This window comes from Panulirus ornatus, chromosome 1 (genome assembly GCF_036320965.1).
Source record: "Panulirus ornatus isolate Po-2019 chromosome 1, ASM3632096v1, whole genome shotgun sequence".
In the NCBI taxonomy this organism is placed as follows: domain Eukaryota; kingdom Metazoa; phylum Arthropoda; class Malacostraca; order Decapoda; family Palinuridae; genus Panulirus; species Panulirus ornatus.
Window position 1 is genome coordinate 44,027,966 of NC_092224.1, and position 20,626 is coordinate 44,048,591.

The 20,626-nt window shown below is 41.5% G+C and overlaps 1 protein-coding gene across 1 annotated transcript in view; it reads right to left on the reverse strand.

The window, feature by feature from the left end:
• Positions 1-20,626, reverse strand: part of LOC139748811 (pseudouridylate synthase 7 homolog) — a 558,239-nt gene that overhangs the window by 316,244 nt on the left and 221,369 nt on the right. Inside the window, exon 8 of the mRNA XM_071662245.1 lies at positions 18,060-18,138. Coding sequence (XP_071518346.1) covers positions 18,060-18,138 — 79 coding nt within the window. The remainder of the gene's footprint in view (positions 1-18,059; positions 18,139-20,626) is intronic.

Genomic DNA, 20,626 nt, shown 5'->3' on the forward strand with positions numbered 1-20,626 from the left:
AGCCTTGAAGAATGTGTGGAAGTCGAGAACATTATCTCGGAAAGCAAAAATGAGTATGTTTGAAGGAATAGTGGTTCCAACAATGTTGTATGGTTGTGAGGCGTGGGCTATGGATAGAGTTGTGCGCAGGAGGATGGATGTGCTGGAAATGAGATGTTTGAGGACAATATGTGGTGTGAGGTGGTTTGATCGAGTAAGTAACGTAAGGGTAAGAGAGACGTGTGGAAATAAAAAGAGCGTGGTTGAGAAAGCAGAAGAGGGTGTTTTGAAATGGTTCGGGCACATGGAGAGAATGAGTGAGGAAAGATTGACCAAGAGAATATATGTGTCGGAGGTGGAGGGAACGAGGAGAAGAGGGAGACCAAATTGGAGGTGGAAAGATGGAGTGAAAAAGATTTTGTGTGATTGGGGCCTGAACATGCAGGAGGGTGAAAGGAGGGCAAGGAATAGAGTGATTTGGAGCGATGTGGTATACCGGGGTTGATGTGCTGGCAGTGGATTGAATCAAGGCATGTGAAGCGTCTGGGGTAAACCATGGAAAGCTGTGTAGGTATGTATATTTGCGTGTGTGGACGTATGTATATACATGTGTATGGGGGTGGGTTGGGCCATTTCTTTCGTCTGTTTCCTTGCGCTACCTCGCAAACGCGGGAGACAGCGGCAAAAAAAAAAAAAAAAAAAAAAAAAAAAATCCACATAATACTAGCCAAGCAAAAACACAAATACACAGCTCTTAAGACCTCATATTCTTACTTAGCAAAATGAGGAGAACCATTACTGTGATATAAAAATAAAATCTGAGGCATGAAGAAAATCCATCAAAATGTAAGGCTATAACCTTGAGTTTTTCACCAATTTCATCGAGCTTAGATTTTCTTCTTCCCATAGAGGCAAATCACCATGCCGAATAAGGATCTTTGCCCTAAAAACTTCCATTTACACTATTTCATCATGTTATTGATCTTTGAACTAAGACAAATTATTCTAAATGATAATACCAGAGATATAATACAAAATACAGGTTTTAGACCTCATATTCACTACAATGAGCAACACTACTGAGATTGTCAAGAAAATCTGAGATATCAAGAAAATCCAACAAAATGCCAGGTTATATCCTTGGATTTTTCACTGATTTCTTTGGAGCTCATATATTCAATTAATTCTCACTATATGGGAAAATCGCAATGCTCTAAAAAATTTTCTTTTCAATATATCATGTTATTAATCTTTGAACATATATATATATATATTTTTTTTTTTTAAACTATTCGCCATTTCCCGCATTAGCGAGGTAGCGCTAAGAACAGAGGACTGGGCCTTTTTTGGAATATCCTCACCTGGCCCCCCTCTGTTCCTTCTTTTGGAAAATTTAAAAAAAAAACCGAGAGGGGAGGAATTCCAGCACCCCGCTCCCTCCCCTTTTAGTCGCCTTCTACGACACGCAGGGAATACGTGGGAAGTATTCTTAAACCCCTATCCCCAGGTATAATATATATATTTTTTTTTTTTTTTTTTTTTTATACTTTGTCGCTGTCTCCCGCGTTTGCGAGGTAGCGCAAGGAAACAGGCGAAAGAAATGGCCCAACCCCCCCCCCCATACACATGTACATACACACGTCCACACACGCAAATATACATACCTACACAGCTTTCCATGGTTTACCCCAGACGCTTCACATGCCTTGATTCACTCCACTGACAGCACGTCAACCCCTGTATACCACATCGCTCCAATTCACTCTATTCCTTGCCCTCCTTACACCCTCCTGCATGTTCAGGCCCCGATCACACAAAATCTTTTTCACTCCATCTTTCCACCTCCAATTTGGTCTTCCTCTTCTCCTCGTTCCCTCCACCTCCGACACATATATCCTCTTGGTCAATCTTTCCTCACTCATTCTCTCCATGTGCCCAAACCATTTCAAAACACCCTCTTCTGCTCTCTCAACCACGCTCTTTTTATTTCCACACATCTCTCTTACCCTTACGTTACTTACTTGATCAAACCACCTCACACCACACATTGTCCTCAAACATCTCGTTTCCAGCACATCCATCCTCCTGCGCACAACTCTATCCATAGCCCACGCCTCGCAACCATACAACATTGTTGGAACCACTATTCCTTCAAACATACCCATTTTTGCTTTCCGAGATAATGTTCTCGACTTCCACACATTTTTCAAGGCTCCCAAAATTTTCGCCCCCTCCCCCACCCTATGATCCACTTCCGCTTCCATGGTTCCATCCGCTGACAGATCCACTCCCAGATATCTAAAACACTTCACTTCCTCCAGTTTTTCTCCATTCAAACTCACCTCCCAATTGACTTGACCCTCAACCCTACTGTACCTAATAACCTTGCTCTTATTCACATTTACTCTTAACTTTCTTCTTTCACACACTTTACCAAACTCAGTCACCAGCTTCTGCAGTTTCTCACATGAATCAGCCACCAGCGCTGTATCATCAGCGAACAACAACTGACTCACTTCCCAAGCTCTCTCATCCACAACAGACTTCATACTTCCCCCTCTTTCCAAAACTCTTGCATTTACCTCCCTAACAACCCCATCCATAAACAAATTAAACAACCATGGAGACATCACACACCCCTGCCGCAAACCTACATTCACTGAGAACCAATCACTTTCCTCTCTTCCTACACATACACATGCCTTACATCCTCGATAAAAATTTTTCACTGCTTCTAACAACTTCCCTCCCACACCATATATTCTTAATACCTTCCACAGAGCATCTCTATCAACTCTATCATATGCCTTCTCCAGATCCATAAATGCTACATACAAATCCATTTGCTTTTCTAAGTATTTCTCACATACATTCTTCAAAGCAAACACCTGATTCACACATCCTCTATCACTTCTAAAACCACACTGCTCTTCCCCAATCTGATGCTCTGTACATGCCTTCACCATCTCAATCAATACCCTCCCATATAATTTACCAGGAATACTCAACAAACTTATACCTCTGTAATTTGAGCACTCACTCTTATCCCCTTTGTCTTTGTACAATGGCACTATGCACACATTCCGCCAATCCTAAGGCACCTCACCATGAGTCATACATACATTAAATAACCTTACCAACCAGTCAATAATACAGTCACCCCTTTTTTTAATAAATTCCACTGCAATACCATCAAAACCTGCTGCCTTGCCGGCTTTCATCTTCCGCAAAGCTTTTACTACCTCTTCTCTGTTTACCAAATCATTTTCCCCAACCCTCTCACTTTGCACACCACCTCAACCAAAACACCCTATATCTGCCACTCTATCATCAAACACATTCAACAAACCTTCAAAATACTCACTCCTTCTCCTTCTCACATCACCACTACTTGTTATCACCTCCCCATTTGCACCCTTCACTGAAGTTCCCATTTGCTCCCTTGTCTTACGCACTTTATTTACCTCCTTCCAGAACATCTTTTTATTCTCCCTAAAATTTAATGATACTCTCTCACCCCAACTCTCATATGCCCTCTTTTTCACCTCTTGCACCTTTCTCTTCACCTTCTGTCTTTTTCTTTTATACATCTCCCACTCAATTGCATTTTTTCCCTGCAAAAATCGTCCAAATGCCTCTCTCTTCTCTTTCACTAATAATCTTACTTCTTCATCCCACCACTCACTACCCTTTCTAATCAACCCACCTCCCACTCTTCTCATGCCACAAGCATCTTTTATGCAATCCATCACTGATTCCCTAAATACATCCCATTCCTCCCCCACTCCCCTTACTTCCATTGTTCTCACCTTTTTCCATTCTGTACTCAGTCTCTCCTGGTAGTTCCTCACACAAGTCTCCTTCCCAAGCTCACTTACTCTCACCACCCTCTTCACCCCAACATTCACTCTTCTTTTCTGAAAACCCATACAAATCTTCACCTTAGCCTCCACAAGATAATGATCAGACATCCCTCCAGTTGCACCTCTCAGCACATTAACATCCAAAAGTCTCTCTTTCGCGCCTGTCAATTAACACCTAATTCAATAACGCTCTCTGGCCATCTCTCCTACCTACATACATATACTTATGTACATCCCGCTTTTTAAACCAGGTATTCCCAATCACAAAGCAAAAAAATATATATATATATATATATATATATATATATATATATATATATATATATATATATATATATATATATATATTATTATTATTATTACATTATTATACTTTGTCGCTGTCTCCCGCGTTTGCGAGGTAGCGCAAGGAAACAGACGAAAGAAATGGCCCAACCCCCCCCATACACATGTATATACATACGTCCACACACACAAATATACATACCTACACAGCCTTCCATGGTTTACCCCAGACGCTTCACATGCCTTGATTCAATCCACTGACAGCACGTCAACCCCGGTATACCACATCGATCCAATTCACTCTATTCCTTGCCCTCCTTTCACCCTCCTGCATGTTCAGGCCCCGATCACACAAAATCTTTTTCACTCCATCTTTCCACCTCCAATTTGGTGTCCCTCTTCTCCTCGTTCCCTCCACCTCCGACACATATATCCTCTTGGTCAATCTTTCCTCACTCATTCTCTCCATGTGCCCAAACCACTTCAAAACACCCTCTTCTGCTCTCTCAACCACGCTCTTTTTATTTCCACACATCTCTCTTACCCTTACGTTACTCACTCGATCAAACCACCTCACACCACACATTGTCATCAAACATCTCATTTCCAGCACATCCATCCTCCTGCGCACAACTCTATCCATAGCCCACGCCTCGCAACCATACAACATTGTTGGAACCACTATTCCTTCAAACATACCCATTTTTGCTTTCCGAGATAATGTTCTCGACTTCCACACATTCTTCAAGGCCCCCAGAATTTTCGCCCCCTCCCCCACCCTATGATCCACTTCCGCTTCCATGGTTACATCCGCTGCCAGATCCACTCCCAGATATCTAAAACACTTCACTTCCTCCAGTTTTTCTCCATTCAAACTCACCTCCCAATTGAGTTGACCCTCAACCCTACTGTACCTAATAACCTTGCTCTTATTGACATTTACTCTTAACTTTCTTCTTCCACACACTTTACCAAACTCAGTCACCAGCTTAAGCAGTTTCTCACATGAATCAGCCACCAGCGTTGTATCATCAGCGAACAACAACTGACTCACTTCCCAAGCTCTCTCATCCCCGACAGACTTCATACTTGCCCCTCTTTCCAAAACTCTTATATATATATATATATATATAATTTGTTTATGGATGGGGTTGTTAGGGAGGTGAATGCAAGAGTTTTGGAAAGAGGGGCAAGTATGAAGTCTGTTGGGGATAAGAGAGCTTGGGAAGTGAGTCAGTTGTTGTTCACTGATGATACAGCGCTGGTGGCTGATTCATGTGAGAAACTGCAGAAGCTGGTGAATGAGTTTGGTAAAGTCTGTGAAAGAAGAAAGTTAAGAGTAAATGTGAATAAGAGCAAGATAATTAGGTACAGTAGGGTTGAGGGTCAAGTCAATTGGGAGGTAAGTTTGAATGGAGAAAAACTGGAGGAAGTAGTGTGTTTTAGATATCTGGGAGTGGATCTGGCAGTGGATGGAACCATGGAAGCAGAAATGGATCATAGGATGGGGGAGGGGGCGAAAATCCTGGGAGCCTTGAAGAATGTGTGGAAGTCGAGAACATCATCTCGGAAAGCAAAAATGTGTATGTTTGAAGGAATAGTGGTTCCAACAATGTTGTATGGTTGCGAGGCGTGGGCTATGGATAGAGTTGTGTGCAGGAGGATGGATGTGCTGGAAATGAGATGTTTGAGGACAATGTGTGGTGTGAGGTGGTTTGATCAAGTAAGTAACGTAAGGGTAAGAGAGATGTGTGGAAATAAAAAGAGCGTGGTTGAGAGAGCAGAAGAGGGTGTTTTGAAATGGTTTGGGCACATGGAGAGAATGAGTGAGGAAAGATTGACCAAGAGGATATATGTGTCGGAGGTGGAGGGAACGAGGAGAAGTGGGAGACCAAATTTTAGGTTGAAAGATGGAGTGAAAAAGATTTTGTGTGATCGGGGCCTGAACATGCAGGAGGGTGAAAGGAGGGCAAGGAATAGAGTGAATTGGATCGATTTGGTATACCGGGGTTGACGTGCTGTCAGTGGATTGAATCAGGGCATGTGAAGCATCTGGGTTAAACCATGGAAAGCTGTGTAGGTATTGTATATTAGATATTGAAGCTTATTTTTTTTTTTTTTTTCAAAGTGATAGAGATGGAAAGCAAAAAGGTGTTTTTCATAAATGTACTGGAAAAGTTGAGGTCCAGATAAATTTTTGGTCTGTCAAGGCTTTATTATGGCGGATGACCAACTACCTACCCTCATGTATCCAAGATATTGTTGTACTTTGTGTAATGAAGGAAATTGAGAAACATCATAAGCCAATATTCCTGTTTCATGATAAGAGAAGTGGACCAGGCAGTATGATACAGTGGTTAAATTGATGAAAACTACTACTGACGTTTGTGTAAATAAATTATACATTTCCCTTTCCATTTCAAGCTAGAAGTTTCAGTTTTCTAAATTATTTCTTACATTCTTCATGTGTATATATATGTATATGTGTGTATATGTGCGTATGTATGTGTATATGTATGTATATATGCATATATATGTATATTATCCCTGGGGATAGGGGTGAAAGAATACTTCCCACGCATTCCTCGTGTGTCGTAGAAGGCGACTAGAGGGGACGGGAGCGGGGGGCCAGAAATCCTCCCCTCCTTGTATTTTTTAACTTTCTAATGGAGAAAAACTGGAGGAAGTGAAGTGTTTTAGATATCTGGGAGTGGATCTGGCAGCGGATGGAACCATGGAAGCAGAAGTGGATCATAGGGTGGGGGAGGGGGCGAAAATTCTGGGAGCCTTGAAGAATGTGTGGAAGTCGAGAACATTATCTCGGAAAGCAAAAATGGCTATGTTTGAAGGAATAGTGGTTCCAACAAGGTTGTATGGTTGCGAGGCATGGGCTATGGATAGAGTTGTGCGCAGGAGGATGGATGTGCTGGAAATGATATGTTTGAGGACAATGTGTGGTGTGAGGTGGTTTGATCGAGTGAGTAACGTAAGGGTAAGAGAGATGTGTGGAAATAAAAAGAGCGTGGTTGAGAGAGCAGAAGAGGGTGTTTTGAAGTGGTTTGGGCACATGGATTGAATGAGTGAGGAAAGATTGACCAAGAGGATATATGTGTCGGAGGTGGAGGGAACGAGGAGAAGAGGGAGACCAAATTGGAGGTGGAAAGATGGAGTGAAAAAGATTTTGTGTGATCGGGGCCTGAACATGCAGGAGGGTGAAAGGAGGGCAAGGAATAGAGTGAATTGGAGCGATGTGGTATATCGGGGTTGACATGCTGTCAGTGGATTGAATCAAGGCATGTGAAGCGTCTGGGGTAAACCATGGAAAGCTGTGTAGGTATGTATATTTGCGTGTGTGGACGTATGTATATACATGTGTATGGGGGTGAGTTGGGCCACTTCTTTCGTCTGTTTCCTTGCGCTACCTCGCAAACGTGGGAGACAGCGACAAAGCAAAAAAAAAAAAAATATATATATATATATTTATATATATATATATATATATATATATATATATATATATATATATATATATTTTTGCTTTCCGAGATAATGTTCTCGACTTCCACACATTCTTCAACGCCCCCAGAATTTTCGCCCCCTCCCCACCCTATGATCCACTTCCGCTTCCATGGTTCCATCCGCTGCCAGATCCACTCCCAGATATCTAAAACACTTCACTTCCTCCAGTTTTTCTCCATTCAAACTCACCTCCCAATTGACTTGACCCTCAACCCTACTGTACCTAATAACCTTGCTCTTATTCACATTTACTCTTAACTTTCTTCTTCCACACACTTTACCAAACTCAGTCACCAGCTTCTGCAGTTTCTCACATAAATCAGCCACCAGTGCTGTATCATCAGCGAACAACAACTGACTCACTTCCCAAGCTCTCTCATCCCCAACAGACTTCATACTTGCCCCTCTTTCCAAAACTCTTGCATTTACCTCCCTAACAACCCCATCCATAAACAAATTAAACAACCATGGAGACATCACACACCCCTGCCGCAAACCTACATTCACTGAGAACCAATCACTTTCCTCTCTTCCTACACGTACACATGCCTTACATCCTCGATAAAAACTTTTCACTGCTTCTAACAACTTTCCTCCCACACCATATATTCTTAATACCTTCCACAGAGCATCTCTATCAACTCTATCATATGCCTTCTCCAGATCCATAAATGCTACATACAAATCCATTTGCTTTTCTAAGTATTTCTCACATACATTCTTCAAAGCAAACACCTGATCCACACATCCTCTACCACTTCTGAAACCACACTGCTCTTCCCCAATCTGATGCTCTGTACATGCCTTCACCCTCTCAATCAATACCCTCCCATATAATTTACCAGGAATACTCAACAAACTTATACCTCTGTAATTTGAGCACTCACTCTTATCCCCTTTGCCTTTGTACAATGGCACTATGTACGCATTCCGCCAATCCTCAGGCACCTCACCATGAGTCATACATACATTAAATAACCTTACCAATCAGTCAACAATACAGTCATCCCCTTTTTTAATAATTCCACTGCAATACCATCCAAACCTGCTGCCTTGCCGGCTTTCATCTTCCGCAAAGCTTTCACTATCTCTTCTCTGTTTACCAAATCATTTTCCCTAACCCTCTCACTTTGCACACCATCTCGACCAAAACACCCTATATCTGCCACTCTATCATCAAATACATTCAACAAACCTTCAAAATACTCACTCCATCTCCTTCTCACATCACCACTACTTGTTATCACCTCCCCATTTGTGCCCTTCACTGAAGTTCCCATTTGCTCCATTGTCTTACGCACTTTATTTACCTCCTTCCAGAACATCTTTTTATTCTCCCTAAAATTTAATGATATATATATATATATATATATATATATATATATATATATATATATATATATATATATATAAACTCCTTGGAAAGTTATGTACATAGATTAAATCCAAATGATGATGAAATTAAGGAACTACTTAAAGAAACTGCCAAAATGTGCACTGAAGTAAAGCAAGAGGCAATAAGTGAATACTGGACAGATTATTTAGGGAGAATTGCTGAAGGCAAGAACCTTGTAACATATGGAAGCGAAGAAAGTGCAAGGTGTTCTAATCAAGGGACAACATTTATATTGACCCACAAGGGATAGATATTCAATTTAGTAGGAAATGGGCCGGAGCAGCCAGTTTTACCTTGTTACTTCCGAATGTGCAGACCTCATTAGAAAAACACAATAGTAAACCAGTGGCTGCCAACAATGCTGCCCAAACAGTCTCCATTGTCTGTAGCAACGGATGGCTGGCTGCTCAGGCCCAGAGCCGGGCTGGCTGACACACAGCTGTTAATGGACCAGCAACACTGCCAGCCACTGCACCTCTCCAACCTCACACCACCACGACCAGCGCATGTCGGCTACGGGCTTCGAGGAGACCGAGCTGACGTACGCCGTCAACGAGGACGAGCACAAGATAAAAACTTCATATGAACGTCGCGTCATGAGAAGAACCATCATAATGGAGTTGCACGGACTGTGATCCTTGCTGTGGTTACAAGAATGTTCTTCCGCCCACCAGTGATGCTACTACGTTTGTGAATCAAGAACCATTGCAACACAAACCTCGCCAGGTGGTAGAGTGTCCCGCAGTGTATCAAGACAGACTTCCCCAGAACTTTTTTAAAGGGGAAGTAAATGTTTATAGTTGTGTTACTGGAGTGATAGTTTTCATACATGGTGCTTTGACAAGAAAATAGTGAAATTGGGAAAAATGTAGCTTAGACATTGAAGCTTATTGATACACTGGTTAAAATGATGTGAACTACTATTGACGTTTCTGTAAATGAATTATACATTTCCCTTTTCCAAAGCCAGATGTTGAACCATTATGTGACATTCATTTTTTCATTTCATTTCAAGCTAGAAGTTTCAGTTTTCTAAATTATTTCTTACATTTTTCATATGTATATACATGTATATGTGTGTGTGTGTGTATATGTGTGTATGTATGTGTATGTATGTATGTATGTATATATGTATATATATATATATATATATATATATATATATATATATATATATATATATATATATATATATATAAGTTTCAGTTTTCTAAAGTGTTTCTTATATTTTTCATATGTATATATATGTATGTGTGTGTGTGTGTGTATATGTGCGTATGTATGTGTATGTGTGTATGTGTATATGTATATTTTTTTTTTTTTTTTATACTTTGTCGCTGTCTCCCGCGTTTGCGAGGTAGCGCAAGGAAACAGACGAAAGAAATGGCCCAACCCCCCCCCCCATACACATGTACATACACACGTCCACACACGCAAATATACATACCTACACAGCTTTCCATGGTTTACCCCAGACGCTTCACATGCCTTGATTCAATCCACTGACAGCACGTCAACCCCTGTATACCACATCGCTCCAATTCACTCTATTCCTTGCCCTCCTTTCACCCTCCTGCATGTTCAGGCCCCGATCACACAAAATCTTTTTCACTCCATCTTTCCACCTCCAATTTGGTCTCCCTCTTCTCCTCGTTCCCTCCACCTCCGACACATATATCCTCTTGGTCAATCTTTCCTCACTCATTCTCTCCATGTGCCCAAACCATTTCAAAACACCCTCTTCTGCTCTCTCAACCACGCTCTTTTTATTTCCACACATCTCTCTTACCCTTACGTTACTTACTCGATCAAACTACCTCACAACACACATTGTCCTCAAACATCTCATTTCCAGCACATCCATCCTCCTGCGAAAAACTCTATCCATAGCCCACGCTATGTATATATATATGTATATTATCCCTGGGGATAGGGGTGAAAGAATACTTCCCACGTATTCCTCGCGTGTCGTAGAAAGCGACTAGAGGGGACGGGAGCGGGGGGCCAGAAATCCTCCCCTCCTTGTATTAACTTTCTAAAATGGGAAACAGAAGAAGGAGTCACGCGGGGAGTGCTCATCCTCCTCGAAGGCTCAGAGTGGGGTGCCTAAATGTGTGTGGATGTAACCAAGATGTGAAAAAAGGAGAGATAGGTAGTATGTTTGAGGAAAGGAACCTGGATGTTTTGGCGCTGAGTGAAACGAAGCTCAAGGGTAAAGGGGAAGAGTGGTTTGGGAATGTCTGGGGAGTAAAGTCAGGGGTTAGTGAGAGGACAAGAGCAAGGGAAGGAGTAGCAATACTCCTGAAACAGGAGTTGTGGGAGTATGTGATTGAGTGTAAGAAAGTAAATTCTCGATTAATATGGGTAAAACTGAAAGTTGAGGGAGAGAGGTGGGTGATTATTGGTGCATATGCACCTGGGCATGAGAAGAAAGATCAAGAGAGGCAAGTGTTTTGGGAGCAGCTGAATGAGTGTGTTAGTGGTTTTGATGCACGAGACCGGGTTATAGTGTTGGGTGATTTGAATGCAAAGGTGAGTAATGTGGCAGTTGAGGGAATAATTGGTATACATGGGGTGTTCAGTGTTGTAAATGGAAATGGTGAAGAGCTTGTAGATTTATGTGCTGAAAAAGGACTGATGATTGGGAATACCTGGTTTAAAAAGCGAGATATACATAAGTATACTTATGTAAGTAGGAGAGATGGCCAGAGAGCGTTATTGGATTACGTGTTAATTGACAGGCGTGCGAAAGAGAGACTTTTGGATGTTAATGTGCTGAGAGGTGCAACTGGAGGGATGTCTGATCATTATCTTGTGGAGGCTAAGGTGAAGATTTGTATGGGTTTTCAGAAAAGAAGAGTGAATGTTGGGGTGAAGAGGGTGGTGAGAGTAAGTGAGCTTGAGAAGGAGACCTGTGTGAGGAAGTACCAGGAGAGACTGAGTACAGAATGGAAAAAGGTGAGAACAGTGGAAGCAAGGGGAGTGGGGGAGGAATGGGATGTATTTAGGGAATCAGTGATGGATTGCACAAAAGATGCTTGTGGCATGAGAAGAGTGGGAGGTGGGCAGATTAGAAAGGGTAGTGAGTGGTGGGATGAAGAAGTAAGAGTATTAGTGAAAGAGAAGAGAGAGGCATTTGGACGATTTTTGCAGGGAAAAAATGCAATTGAGTGGGAGATGAATAAAAGAAAGAGACAGGAGGTCAAGAGAAAGGTGCAAGAGGTGAAAAAAAGGGCAAATGAGAGTTGGGGTGAGAGAGTATCATTAAATTTTAGGGAGAATAAAAAGATGTTCTGGAAGGAGGTAAATAAAGTGCGTAAGACAAGGGAGCAAATGGGAACTTCAGTGAAGGGCGCAAATGGGGAGGTGATAACAAGTAGTGGTGATGTGAGAAGGAGATGGAGTGAGTATTTTGAAGGTTTGTTGAATGTGTTTGATGATAGAGTGGCAGATATAGGGTGTTTTGGTCGAGGTGGTGTGCAAAGTGAGAGGGTTAGGGAAAATGATTTGGTAAACAGAGAAGAGGTAGTGAAAGCTTTGCGGAAGATGAAAGCCAGCAAGGCAGCAGGTTTGGATGGTATTGCAGTGGAATTTATAAAAAAAGGGGGTGACTGTATTGTTGACTGGTTGGTAAGGTTATTTAATGTATGTATGACTCATGGTGAGGTGCCTGAGGATTGGCGGAATGTGTGCATAGTGCCATTGTACAAAGGCAAAGGAGATAAGAGTGAGTGGACTGTATTGTTGACTGGTTGGTAAGGTTATTTAATGTATGTATGACTCATGGTGAGGTGCATGAGGATTGGCGGAATGTGTGCATAGTGCCATTGTACAAAGGCAAAGGAGATAAGAGTGAGTGCTCAAATTACAGAGGTATAAGTTTGTTGAGTATTCCTGGTAAATTATATGGGAGGGTATTGATTGAGAGGGTGAAGGCATGTACAGAGCATCAGATTGGGGAAGAGCAGTGTGGTTTCAGAACTGGTAGAGGATGTGTGGATCAGGTGTTTGCTTTGAAGAATGTATGTGAGAAATACTTAGAAAAGCAAATGGATTTGTATGTAGCATTTATGGATCTGGAGAAGGCATATGATAGAGTTGATAGAGATGCTCTGTGGAAGGTATTAAGAATATATGGTGTGGGAGGAAAGTTGTTAGAAGCAGTGCAAAGTTTTTATCGAGGATGTAAGGCATGTGTACGTGTAGGAAGAGAGGAAAGTGATTGGTTCTCAGTGAATGTAGGTTTGCGGCAGGGGTGTGTGATGTCTCCATGGTTGTTTAATTTGTTTATGGATGGGGTTGTTAGGGAGGTAAATGCAAGAGTTTTGGAAAGAGGGGCAAGTATGAAGTCTGTTGGGGATGAGAGAGCTTGGGAAGTGAGTCAGTTGTTGTTCGCTGATGATACAGCGCTGGTGGCTTATTCATGTGAGAAACTGCAGAAGCTGGTGACTGAGTTTGGTAAAGTGTGTGGAAGAAGAAAGTTAAGAGTAAATGTGAATAAGAGCAAGGTTATTAGGTACAGTAGGGTTGAGGGTCAAGTCAATTGGGAGGTGAGTTTGAATGGAGAAAAACTGGAGGAAGTGAAGTGTTTTAGATATCTGGGAGTGGATCTGGCAGCGGATGGAACCATGGAAGCGGAAGTGGATCATAGGGTGGGGGAGGGGGCGAAAATTCTGGGGGCCTTGAAGAATGTGTGGAAGTCGAGAACATTATCTCGGAAAGCAAAAATGGGTATGTTTGAAGGAATAGTGGTTCCAACAATGTTGTATGGTTGCGAGGCGTGGGCTATGGATAGAGTTGTGCGCAGGAGGATGGATGTGCTGGAAATGAGATGTTTGAGGACAATGTGTGGTGTGAGGTGGTTTGATCGAGTGAGTAACGTAAGGGTAAGAGAGATGTGTGGAAATAAAAAGAGCGTGGTTGAGAGAGCAGAAGAGGGTGTTTTGAAGTGGTTTGGGCACATGGAGAGGATGAGTGAGGAAAGATTGACCAAGAGGATATATGTGTCGGAGGTGGAGGGAGCAAGGAGAAGAGGGAGACCAAATTGGAGGTGGAAAGATGGAGTGAAAAAGATTTTGTGTGATCGGGGCCTGAACATGCAGGAGGGTGAAAGGAGGGCAAGGAATAGAGTGGATTGGAGCGATGTGGTATACCGGGGTTGACGTGCTGTCAGTGGATTGAATCAAGGCATGTGAAGCGTCTGGGGTAAACCATGGAAAGCTGTGTAGGTATGCATATTTGCGTGTGTGGACGTATGTATATACATGTGTATGGGGGGGTTGGGCCATTTCTTTCGTCTGTTTCTTTGCGCTACCTCGCAAACGCGGGAGACAGCGACAAAGTAAATAAAAAAAAAAAAATATATATATATATATATATATATATATATATATATATATATATATATATATATATATATATATATATATATATATATGAGAAGAAAGATCATGAGAGGCAAGTGTTTTGGGAGCAGATGAATGAGTGTGTTAGTGGTTTTGATGCACGAGACCGGGTTATAGTGATGGGTGATTTGAATGCAAAGGTGAGTAATAAGGCAGTTGAGGGAATAATTGGTATACATGGGGTGTTCAGTGTTGTAAATGGAAATGGTGAAGAGCTTGTAGATTTATGTGCTGAAAAAGGACTGATGATTGGGAATACCTGGTTTAAAAAGCGAGATATACATAAGTATACTTATGTAAGTAGGAGAGATGGCCAGAGAGCGTTATTGGATTACGTGTTAATTGACAGGCGCGCGACAGAGAGACTTTTGGATGTTAATGTGCTGAGAGGTGCAACTGGAGGGATGTCTGATCATTATCTTGTGGAGGCTAAGGTGAAGATTTGTATGGGTTTTCAGAAAAAAAGAGTGAATGTTGGGGTGAAGAGGGTGGTGAGAGTAAGTGAGCTTGGGAAGGAGATTTGTGTGAGGAAGTACCAGGAGAGACTGAGTACAGAATGGAAAAAGGTGAGAACAATGGAAGTAAGGGGAGTGGGGGAGGAATGGGATGTATTTAGGGAATCAGTGATGGATTGCGCAAAAGATGCTTGTGGCATGAGAAGAGTGGGAGGAGGGCAGATTAGAAAGGGTAGTGAGTGGTGGGATGAAGAAGTAAGAGTATTAGTGAAAGAGAAGAGAGAGGCATTTGGACGATTTTTGCAGGGAAAAAATGCAGTTGAGTGGGAGACGTATAAAAGAAAGAGACAGGAGGTCAAGAGAAAGGTGCAAGAGGTGAAAAAAAGGGCAAATGAGAGTTGGGGTGAGAGAGTATCATTAAATTTTAGGGAGAATAAAAAGATGTTCTGGAAGGAGGTAAATAAAGTGCGTAAGACAAGGGAGCAAATGGGAACTTCAGTGAAGGGCGCAAATGGGGAGGTGATAACAAGTAGTGGTGATGTGAGAAGGAGATGGAGTGAGTATTTTGAAGGTTTGTTGAATGTGTTTGATGATAGAGTGGCAGATATAGGGTGTTTTGGTCGAGGTGGTGTGCAAAGTGAGAGGGTTAGGGAAAATGATTTGGTAAACAGAGAAGAGGTAGTAAAAGCTTTGCGGAAGATGAAAGCCGGCAAGGCAGCAGGTTTGGATGGTATTGCAGTGGAATTTATTAAAAAAGGGGGTGACTGGATTGTTGACTGGTTGGTAAGGTTATTTAATGTATGTATGACTCACGGTGAGGTGCCTGAGGATTGGCGGAATGCGTGCATAGTGCCATTGTACAAAGGCAAAGGGGATAAGAGTGAGTGCTCAAATTACAGAGGTATAAGTTTGTTGAGTATTCCTGGTAAATTATATGGGAGGGTGTTGATTGAGAGGGTGAAAGCATGTACAGAGCATCAGATTGGGGAAGAGCAGTGTGGTTTCAGAAGTGGTAGAGGATGTGTGGATCAGGTGTTTGCTTTGAAGAATGTATGTGAGAAATACTTAGAAAAGCAAATGGATTTGTATGTAGCATTTATGGATCTGGAGAAGGCATATGATAGAGTTGATAGAGATGCTCTGTGGAAGGTATTAAGAATATATGGTGCGGGAGGAAAGTTGTTAGAAGCAGTGAAAAGTTTTTATCGAGGATGTAAGGCATGTGTACGTGTAGGAAGAGAGGAAAGTGATTGGTTCTCAGTGAATGTAGGTTTGCGGCAGGAGTGTGTGATGTCTCCATGGTTGTTTAATTTGTTTATGGATGGGGTTGTTAGGGAGGTGAATGCAAGAGTTTTGGAAAGAGGGGCAAGTATGAAGTCTGTTGGGGATGAGAGAGCTTGGGAAGTGAGTCAGTTGTTGTTCGCTGATGATACAGCGCTGGTGGCTGATTCATGTGAGAAATTGCAGAAGCTGGTGACTGAGTTTGGTAAAGTGTGTGAAAGAAGAAAGTTAAGAGTAAATGTGAATAAGAGCAAGGTTATTAGGTACAGTAGGGTTGAGGGTCAAGTCAATTGGGAGGTGAGTTTGAATGGAGAAAAACTGGAGGAAGTGAAGTGTTTTAGATATTTGGGAGTGGATCTGGCAGCGGATGGAACCATGGAAGCAGAAGTGGATCATAGGGTGGGGGAGGGAGCGAAAATTCTGGGAGCCTTGAAGAATGTGTGGAAGTCGAGAACATTATCTCGGAAAGCAAAAATGAGTATGTTTGAAGGAATAGTGGTTCCAACAATGTTGTATGGTTGCGAGGCGTGGGCTATGGATAGAGTTGTGCACAGGAGGATGGATGTGCTGGAAATGAGATGTTTGAGGACAATGTGTGGTGTGAGGTGGTTTGATCGAGTAAGTAACGTAAGGGTAAGAGAGATGTGTGGAAATAAAAAGAGCGTGGTTGAGAGAGCAGAAGAGGGTGTTTTGAAATGGTTTGGGCACATGGAGAGAATGAGTGAGGAAAGATTGACCAAGAGGATATATGTGTTGGAGGTGGAGGGAACGAGGAGAAGAGGGAGACCAAATTGGAGGTGGAAAGATGGAGTGAAAAAGATTTTGTGTGATCGGGGCCTGAACATGCAGGAGGGTGAAAGGAGGGCAAGGAATAGAGTGAATTGGAGCGATGTGGTATACTGGGGTTGACGTGCTGTCAGTGGATTGAATCGGGGCATGTGAAGCGTCTGGGGTAAACCATGGAAAGCTGTGTAGGTATGTATATTTTGCGTGTGTGGACGTATGTATATACATGTGTATGGGGGTGGGTTGGGCCATTTCTTTCGTCTGTTTCCTTGCGCTACCTCGCAAACGCGGGAGACAGCGGCAAAAAAAAAATATATATATACACCTTCATACTTATATGTATGTATATGCACATGGATGGGCGTTTATGTATATAAATGTGTATATGAGTGGTTGGGCTATTCTTCATCTTTTTCCCTGCACTATTTCGCCGAGGTGGGATACAGCGGTTAAGTATAATTAAATGTGGAATAAATGATACCAATAAGTACAATATGGTCACTTCCCAGATGACAAGGTGAGTTGACCATACTCACCTTGACAGAGGGCATTGGTAATGTATGTTGAGAACTGAACAGTCTAAAAGCAACCATTTACACACTAACTATGTATCTATTTATATCCCTGATGCCTGTTCCAACTAGAACTTCTTCAAGGGGGAGGCCAAAGCAATAGAGTCTCCATAATTGGTGAACTCCACTTACATACACTATTTATAAAAAAAAAGGGAAACATCTTGATTATAAGATTACACCATTCACTTTTCTTCATTTCTTCTCTCAACAATCAATTTCTCTAAACATCCTGCACACCCCACTCTCACTCAACCATTTACTTGAAGTATATCATATTCTACTATTAATAAAACGAAAGATATTGGAATTATCTGCTGAAATAAAACATCTGGGAGCATATTATGTGGTAATCCTTTTACATATATTTATAATCAAAATCAGCAGTGATAAATGAATCACATTCACAGAGAAGGATGCATGAACATGCATACACACATATCTTAACTGGTATCTGATCCATCTTTGTCCATACTGCAAGCCTTTAATCAATATATCTTCAACAAATTCAATCTTACCTCTTTAACAGAAACAAGCTGACTACTTTTGGCTCGTTTATCCTTAATCCCAGCATATGTAAAACTACTTGGCTTTATCCTGAAATAAAAAAGAAACTTAAGAATGCTGATTATAGAATGTGGGTAAAATTCTTGTGTACATAAATCTTGCATTATCTAATTAATCCTGCCAAACATTCAAACAAAATGAAGAAGAAAACTCTTTCCCTGAACATTTGTCAATGTACACTTCCTGTTAGTGTTGGGGGCAGCAATGGGAGTGTGTCAGCAGTACAATGCATGAGATGGGATGGATAATTGAAATGCAAACGTGACTAATATGGCAATTGAAGGAACAATTGCTGGGTATGAGGTATTCAATAAGGTAAACAGCTTGCGGAGTTGTGCGCTGAAAAAGGGCTAGTGACTGGGAATACCTGATTCAAAAATATATACACAAGTATACATACAATAGAACATGAAATAGCAGACAGGCGTAATATTACTGTATTGGGTTATATACTAACTAACAGGCATGTAGAGCAGAGACTCTTGGATGCACCTGTTCTGAGAGGGGCAGCTACTTGCAGATCTGTAAGTTTTTGAAAGAGAAAATCAAATGGGGGGAAAAGGATGGTGAAAGTAAGAGAGCTTGGAAAAACACACTTCTGTGAAGAAATATCATGAAAAATTGAGGGTAGAATGGTAAATGGCAAGAGTAAACAAGAGCTCTGGGAGTGGGTGAGGAATGGAAGGTATTTAAGGAACCAGTCCTGGCATCTGTTAGAGAAGTATGTGGCATGCGGAAGATGAGAGGTGGGCAGGTATGAATGGGTACTGAGTGGTGGGAGGGCATGGGAGGTAAGAAAGTGTAGAGATGACAAAGGGATATGGGTAGTACATACTTGAAAGGAGTTCAAATACTAGGATGATGTACAAGAGAAAACAGTATGAGGTCAAGAAAAAGATGCAGCACTTGAAAAATAAAAAAAAGTGAATGAGAGTTGAGGTGAGCAAGAATCAATAAACTTCTGGTTGAGTAGGTCATTTTGAAAGGCAGTTAATAGAGGGAGAAAAAAAAAAGAGAACAAATGGGAACATCAGTGAAAAAGGCAAAGAGGGAAGTAGTAACAGGTAGTGATGAGGTGGCGAGGAGGGAGTATTATGGAGAATTGTTAAATGTGCGAGACGATAGGGTGGCAGATGTACGTTGTTTGTGTTGGGGAGGTATATGAAGTGAAAGTCATACAAAAAGGTTGTGTTAAAAAAAGAGGCAGTGAAAGTCTAGTTTAAGATGAAATGTGGCAAGGTGGCTGGAGTGGATGGTAAAGCATTTGAATTTCTTATGAAAGGGGGTGACTGTGTTGTTGATTGGTCAGTCAAGATTTCTATGGATGAATCATAGAAAGATGATTCAGGAATAAGAGAATGCATGTATAGTGCCACTGTAAAACAGCAAGGGGGATAAAGGTAAGTGTTCAAACTACACTGGTATGAGTTTGTTGAGTGTAAGTGGAAGTTGTAAAGGAGAGTAGTGATTGAAAGGAAGGCATTTACAGAGCATCAGATTGGGGTGGAATAATGTGGAGTAAGGAGTAGTAGAGGATGCATGGATCGAAGGTATGCTCTAAAGAATGCATGACAGAAACAATTTGAGAAACAGGATTTTTATGAAGCATTTGTGGAAGGTCTTAAGAATATAAGGTGAAAGATGAAAGCTACAATAAGGAGGACCTCCTATGATGGTCAGGCAAGAAGAGTACTGTTCTTCCCTATAATGAATGCCTTAAAGAGCCCAAGAAAACTTGGCAAGATATAGGCGCTAATGCAACATATACCAACTCAATAATGACTGTGTTAGCAAAGAACAAATCTATATATGATAGACACAAGTGTATAAGTAATGCCACACAAGGATTGTCATGGTAATGTATATGTGGGAGAAAAGGCAAGAGACAATGAATACCGAATCTATGAACATATGAAAGATATGAGTAAGTAATGTTAAGAGTACTGTTTTCATACACGTACGTGACTTTAACCACAGTAATGACTGCAACAATAACTTTGTTTCTAAGTCTAATAATGATCTTAAACACAGAATTATTGAATCCAATCTCATGAACTATGTGCATAACTTTATCATATCCAAGAACAAATGTTCCTTTAACAGTGTCATATGTAATAAGGTTCTACAGGCTCAGGAAGAGTGGAAGGGGTTACTTAATCACTATGCAGGGGAAGGTGTCATGATGGGCCAGGTAACAGGTGAGGTCGAGTCAGAGGAAGATTTCTGATGTACACATATTACTTAGTTATCTCTGTTTCTGATGTCAATGAGTATGACTGGTAAAACATCTAGCAAAAGGTATGAAGATGTATGCAGCATCTATGGATCTGGAGAAAGTATACGAGAGAAGAGTGGAATGCTTTGGGGGAAATAAGAATATGTGGGGAAGAGGACAAATGTTGGATGGTATGAAGGCCTTCTTATAAAGGAGTAAATACATGCATAAGAATGGATGGAGAGTTCAGTGAAAGTTTTAGTGTATATGTGAATGTAAGGCAGGGTTATGCAATGTCAACAT